At 38.4% G+C, this 6,836-nt stretch overlaps 1 protein-coding gene across 2 annotated transcripts; it reads left to right on the forward strand.

Moving 5' to 3' along the window:
• Window positions 1–236: 236 nt before the first annotated feature.
• Window positions 237–6,306, forward strand: Spp1 (secreted phosphoprotein 1). Of its 2 annotated transcripts, none has more exons than XM_021162825.2 (7): window positions 237–343; window positions 1,435–1,502; window positions 1,608–1,646; window positions 2,740–2,820; window positions 3,313–3,354; window positions 4,505–4,786; window positions 5,483–6,306. In XM_021162825.2, the coding sequence occupies exons 2-7, from the start codon at window positions 1,449–1,451 to the stop codon at window positions 5,870–5,872; spliced, it is 888 nt and encodes a 295-aa protein (XP_021018484.1). In that variant the 5' UTR covers window positions 237–343; window positions 1,435–1,448; the 3' UTR covers window positions 5,873–6,306. The 2 variants fall into 2 exon arrangements, with proteins under 2 accessions (XP_021018484.1, XP_029333980.1); XM_029478120.1 differs by lacking the exon at window positions 237–343 and adding an exon at window positions 365–395.
• Window positions 6,307–6,836: the final 530 nt, after the last annotated feature.

Here is a 6,836-nt window from a genome sequence, read left to right on the forward strand (position 1 = left end):
TCCTCTCCTTGTGGATCCCTGATGCTCTTCCGGGATTCTAAATGCAGTCTATAAATGAAAGGGGGAGTTAATGACATCGTTCCTCGGTAAGGCTTTGTGTGTGTTTCCTTTGCTTCCTTTTTTTTTTTAACCACAAAACCAGAGGAGGAAGTGTAGGAACAGGTGGGCCGGGCAGTGGCAAAAACCTCATGACACATCACTCCACCTCCTGATTGGTGGAGACTGTCTGGACTAGCATTTAAATTCTGGGAGGTCTGAGCCACCAGCAGCTCACACTGAAGGAGCATCCTTGCTTGGGTTTGCAGTCTTCTGCGGCAGGCATTCTCGGAGGAAACCAGCCAAGGTAAGCCTGCAGTGGCCCATGAGGCTGCAGTTCTCCTGACTGAATTCTGAGGGTGAGTCCAGAGAACATTCTTTTAACAGTAGTAGTATTTGTTAGTCAGACTCGTGCTGTTCTGGTCTTTTTGAATAAGCTGGTCAGGTACATTGCAGGTTTCCAGGTATTTTCAAAGTCAGTTGGATGTAGAAGTTAAAATAAATCTAGTTGGTCCTCTAAAGGACAGACAGATCTGCTAGTAATCTCTCTCTCTCTCTCTCTCTCTCTCTCTCTCTCTCTCTCTCTCTCNCTCTCTCCCTCTCTCCCTCTCTCCCTCTCTCCCTCTCTCTCCTGTCACACACACATTGTAAAGTTCTATGTATCTTTGGAACAAATGTCTGCATCATTTTAAAGTGGCTGGATGACTGTGGAGACCAGTAAAGGAGGATCCTCCATATTAATATAAACCAGATACAGTTATTTTTAGAAAACTGTCTCACTTCAAAAGAGAACCTTCCTTAATTTCTCGCTTCTGCACTTGGCTTTTACAGTTTTCACTAAGGTCCCTGTGTGATAACACAGACTCATCAACATGCACAGAAAAGCTGTTGCCTGCTCTCAGTGTATTATTATTATTATTAGTCCAAATAGAACATCTTACTCAAATTCAAAGATATCTTTGTTTCTTTCAGCTTTGTATAATGTAAGTTAAAATCACATTTGAAATGCAAATGGAAAAAGCAATTTTCTTTTATCATTCTATTTTCTCTTTTTCTTCCTTGCAGAAAGTACTCTCACGGTAGTTCGTTGCTTTAATTACTAGATTACTGTGAAACAAATCTTGGTGTGGCGCTCTAGAGACATCAGATAGCGGGGGCATAAGCTCTGAGACTTCAGACGTAAAGTTTGGATGAATAGAGTTGGGAAATTGGCCTTTTCCTTGCTAAGGATGAGAGGTGGAGAGGTAGAAAAGGCACACAAATATTGACTCACTGAAATTTTCTCTGAGACGTAGAAAGATTCCATAAATTATTGGTGACTTGGTGGTGATCTAGTGGTGCCAAGAGTTTGTTTGAACCTGACAAGACATCAACTGTGCCTCATAAAATATGTTGCAGGACTAACTACGACCATGAGATTGGCAGTGATTTGCTTTTGCCTATTTGGCATTGCCTCCTCCCTCCCGGTGAGTACAGCTGAATCTTAGAGAGAATTCTTGAAAATAAATGAATTTTAGCTTTACCACACTCACACGCATTTCCTTGTCACTTGTCACTTTTCTGTCTTAAAGGTGAAAGTGACTGATTCTGGCAGCTCAGAGGAGAAGATGGTAAGCACCTCGGGGTTGATCATTTAACGAAGATTGTTCGCCAGTGTCGCAAAGGTTGCTAGGAACAGCAGTTTTTTTGTTGCCATTTTATTCATCTATATAATTAGGCCTGTGTATTTCAAAATACTTACTATGTATTATAGACAGAGACAGTACCAAATTGGCCATTGTTTTTATTAAACAGACTCTCTTATAATTAGATTTTTAATATAATAAAAGCACGTTCTAGACTATTGCTACTTACATAAAGCAGGTCACAGGACCTTGAGTGGCTGGTGCTTTCCTGAGTCAGCATGCTTGGAAAATCCTGCAGGCTGACTTTAGAAGGTCACTCAGATGACAGCTGGAGCTGATCATATGACTATGATATTTACAATAACACCCAAGTCAATCGTGAAAAGAAAAGTCCATTTGCGCTGTTTGGATCTATTGTGCATATTAGCTGACTTTAGACCTCATTTTCCTAAATGAGAACAAAAACCAAACCAGTACCTTTACATGTTTCAACCTAAGACCAGCAGCATTGGCATACCTGTGCCTCCACATAGGTAACAATATGCTGGTGTAACACAGACCGTGTGCTTGGACAAAAAGGCACACAGAGTTCAGGTCCAGATGAACAGAACAAAGGCCAGTGTAGAGCGTCATTGCAGCTTCATTGCTCAGCAAAGACAGTCAGGGAAGCACTTGTGCACAGAATGTGTGAGATGGTGGTGGGGCTGCCTGTCTTCCAACAGTCTGGAGAAGACAGGTGCTCAACTACAATAACAAGATGGGAGAGTTTACATTTCCATACAGGAAAAAGACCATAACTAGTACTTTAAAATGTCACAAGAGAAATATTTTTAAATACAAGGATGCATTTTTAAAGAAGTAACAGTACAAGTCATCAAATGGGATTTAGGATGTAGCCGAAAAGCTCAAAAGTCAGTTTTCTAGAATTTCAGCGATGTAGGAGCAGAAGAAAATATTAAAAAGCCTTTAAGAATATACTCCTGAAGATGAGCACTCATTCATGTTAAGGTTATGGCTTACAGAGCTCTGTGTTTCTTTTTTTAATAATAGCAAATGCTATTATTTTTTTTTGAAATAGCTTTACAGCCTGCACCCAGATCCTATAGCCACATGGCTGGTGCCTGACCCATCTCAGAAGCAGAATCTCCTTGCGCCACAGGTATTGTGTTTTAATTTCTCAAAACTGAACAGCTGGGATGGATTGATGGCAGAGCTGTTCTTGCAGAGGACCTGGGTTTAGTTCCCAGCACCTAGATATTAGTTCACATTCTTCTTTAACTCCATTCCAGGGGTCTGTTGTAGTCCTCTGATCTCTTCGGGGCTCAACAGATACATGGTACACTACTACACATGCAAGCAAAACAGTTACACACAAAAAATAAAGTAAACAAACAATAAATGAACAAAACCCTAAACTGCTGATGAGCAGCTACTAATCAAGCCATACAGGCTAGGTAGCCGGAGCTTCTTGCTTAGAGGTAAGTGAGTGTCTAGAGGACCAATGGATACTTTGCATCCATTGTAGCCTTTGTATCTATTGTATCATCTGGCAGGCTGAATATGACACCTGCATTAGGTTGAAAAGGGTAACTTTAGAATTAAGCAGCTGATCATGTATGTTGGGTACTGATAGGTGACCTTCCTTTTTCAGAATGCTGTGTCCTCTGAAGAAAAGGATGACTTTAAGCAAGAAGTAAGTTCTCACAGTCACTGAGACCTACTTTTAGAGACACCAAGGAAGCCATGGCATCATTCTCTTCAGATTGCCAGTCCCTTAGGAAGCATCCAAGTAAATCTCCATTCAAAAGCTTGCTTAGAGGGGCTCTGTGTTCATTCATCACCAAAATACACAGGCTCTTCAGAGAAGTTTAGTGTTACAGAAAGTGCCTACTCGTGCCTGCTATTTGAAACTTTTTTTTTTTTTTTTTTTAGACAGGGTTTCTCTGTATAGCCCTGGCTGTCCTGGAACTCACTTTGTACACCAGGCTGGCCTCGAACTCAGAAATCCGCCTGCCTCTACCTCCCAAGTGCTGGGATTAAAGGCGTGCGCCACTGCTATTTGAAACTTTAAGTCTCTTGTAAAATATGAAATTACGAAAAGAAGTTTACAATATTTTAACTAATATTTGATGACTATATCATCAATGCTTAGCCAAGCCAAGATATTTTAAAGTGTTTTTGTTGATAATATTAAAGATTATTTAATAAGTGTTCTTTCCTTATTTGCTGAGCAAATAAATAAAAAAATTTCCCTCAAGATTAAATTTAACATAGAGACAATTTATGATAAGAAAAACTAGATCAAAAGAACCATAACCTTTGTAGATTTATAGATTAATAGACTTTAATCTCTAGTTCACTATATGGATTTTGGCTACAGTTTGTACAGCCATGTATAACAGAGCCATTTCTTAACTGCCTGTGATAATAGGGAGGCAATTATAGATTTTGATCTTTATATTAATATACAGATGATCTGATGTCTTAGGGAATTATGTTTCAGATTAAAGAAAATCTAGCAATTTTTTGAATTTAGTAAGTTAATAATGTACGCTATTTACAAGGTAATTTGTGTTATCAATATGAATGCTTTACTTATAAGTTTGACTTGAAAATATCTAAGAAAGTGATATTTTATTAAAAAGACAAAAAAAGTGCCTCAGAATGTTATTTCATTTGTTTGTGTGTTAAAAAGCAAACAAAAGGACTATTTCATTAGCTTAAAACCATAGACTGTATTGTAAACACAAAGACTTTGAAATTCAATTAAAATGTTTCAACGAAGCTATTGTAGTCTAAAACCCGAGCGCTAATTTACTGAGCCAACTTGCTTTGTGATTTAGACTCTTCCAAGCAATTCCAATGAAAGCCATGACCACATGGACGACGATGATGACGATGACGATGACGACGAAGACCATGCAGAGAGCGAGGATTCTGTGGACTCGGATGAATCTGACGAATCTCACCATTCCGATGAGTCTGATGAGACCTTCACTGCTAGTACACAAGCAGACACTTTCACTCCAATCGCCCCTACAGTCGATGTCCCCGACGGCCGAGGTGATAGCTTGGCTTATGGACTGAGGTCAAAGTCTAGGAGTTTCCAGGTTTCTGATGAACAGGTAAATGATGAACAGACATGTTGAAGGGCTATGGCTTGATCTCACTTCTAGGAAACCAGAGTCTGCAGATTCACTCACTATTCATCAAACACTGTGCATTTATATGAAATCTACTGTATGACCTTTGAATACAGAGCTTTTTTTATTATTATTTTAATGGTCCTGTTTAAAAGTGTGTGTGATGTCTTTTTAATTTTACCTATCACACACAATTTCGTCTTTCCATATCCAAAGTCTTAGCAATATTTAAGAGCAATTTATGTTATTAAATAGCTACTTTGGAAAACAGCAATTATATGTTAAATATAATGGCCATATATATAAAATGGTCATATATAATGGAAGCTAAGTGGGTGAGAGGAATTGTAAAGTCACTGTTACAATGAACTTTTTCAGGAGTCCGGCTTAGATGTAGCCTTGGCATTACTGTTCAGTTTAACTTTAACGCTCAATGCCTTTTCATCAGAGATAGAACCTTATAGGTTTTAACACACACAAAGATGATATCCCTATTAAACAAGAAATGATTGATATGAAGCTGACTGGTGAAATACAAAGTACACCCTAATATTATTTTTCTTCAGTCAAAATTTTAAAAATATTCAGTACAGTTTGACCTAAAAGTTAGAGATCAAAGCATTATGATGTTCTTCTTCCTGGCTGTTTATATAATTCTTCAATTTGTTCTTGATTCAGTATCCCGATGCCACAGATGAGGACCTCGCCTCTCACGTGAACAGCGGTGAGTCTAAGGAGTCCCTCAATGTCATCCCTGTTGCCCAGCTTCTGAGCATGCCCTCTGATCAGGACAACAACGGAAAGGGCAGCCATGAGTCAAGTCAGCTGGATGAACCAAGTCTGGAAACACACAGTCTTGAGCATTCCAAAGAGAGCCACGAGAGTGCCGATCAGTCGGATGTGATCGATGGTCAGGCAAGTTCCAAAGCCAGCCTGGAACATCAGAGCCACAAGTTTCACAGCCACAAGGACAAGCTAGTCCTAGACCCTAAGAGTAAGGAAGATGATAGGTATCTGAAATTCCGCATTTCTCATGAATTAGAGAGTTCATCTTCTGAGGTCAACTAAAGAAGAGGCAAAAACACAGTTCCTTACTTTGTATTAAGTAAAAACAAGAAAAAGTGTTAGTGAGGGTTAAGCAGGAATACTAACTGCTCATTTTTCAGTTCAGTGGATATATGTATGTAGAGAAAGAGAGAGGTAATATTTTGGGCTCTTAGCTTAGTTTGTTGTTTCATGCAAACACCGTTGTAACCAAAAGCTTCTGCACTTTGCTTCTGTTCTTTCTGTACAAGAAATGCAAACGGCCACTGCATTTTAATGATTGTTATTCTTTTATGAATAAAATGTATGTAGAAACAAGTAAATTTACTGAAACAAGCAGAATTAAAAGAGAGACTGTAACAGTTTATGTCACTATACCCTTTTAGTTTTATAATTAGCATATATTTTGTTGTGATTATTTTTTGTTGGTGTGAATAAACCTTGTATCTTGAATGTAAGGAGTCTGATGGTGTCAATTATTCTTTATAAGTTTCTCAAAATTATTTTGTAATGTCTAAAATATAACCATTTCAATAGACATGCCCAATTTAGTTAAAGCCATTTAGGGTTTTAATGGTCAGAGGAACACAGATTACCTGGGAGTTGACGGCAGCCAGAACCCACAAGGCTCCCTCAGGAAGTGTTCTCACCTAAGTATGACATATACTAATTAATATAAGAGTGAGCAAAAGCTTGAAACTTGAATGGAATTAAAAGTTGATTGTTTATGTTTTCTATCATCTTTGCTCAGTAAATGTGTGGCTTTCTTGCCCTAATGGAACCTTGTGTCTGTCTTCTAGCTATTCTAGTAATTCTTAGGTAAGAATGTGTGCGTGTTTGTGCGTGTTTGTGTGTGTGTGTGTTTCAATTGAAAACCAACGTTCTCAGTTTCATCCAAATATGAACTTTCAGAAATATTGTAGTGCCACATGTGACTTTAGTCTTTAGAACTAGATATCCCTTCTAGAAATCATGGGAACAATCTAAA

Source organism: Mus caroli, chromosome 5 (genome assembly GCF_900094665.2).
Source record: "Mus caroli chromosome 5, CAROLI_EIJ_v1.1, whole genome shotgun sequence".
NCBI classification, from domain to species: domain Eukaryota; kingdom Metazoa; phylum Chordata; class Mammalia; order Rodentia; family Muridae; genus Mus; species Mus caroli.

Coding starts and splice junctions, on each gene's coding strand:
- Spp1 (XM_021162825.2), top strand. CDS start 1,449: ATGAGATTGGCAGTGATTTGCTTTTGCCTATTTGGCATTGCCTCCTCC. Junction 2,821..3,312: donor AGAATCTCCTTGCGCCACAG/GTATTGTGTTTT, acceptor TTCCTTTTTCAG/AATGCTGTGTCCTCTGAAGA. Junction 4,787..5,482: donor TCCAGGTTTCTGATGAACAG/GTAAATGATGAA, acceptor TTCTTGATTCAG/TATCCCGATGCCACAGATGA.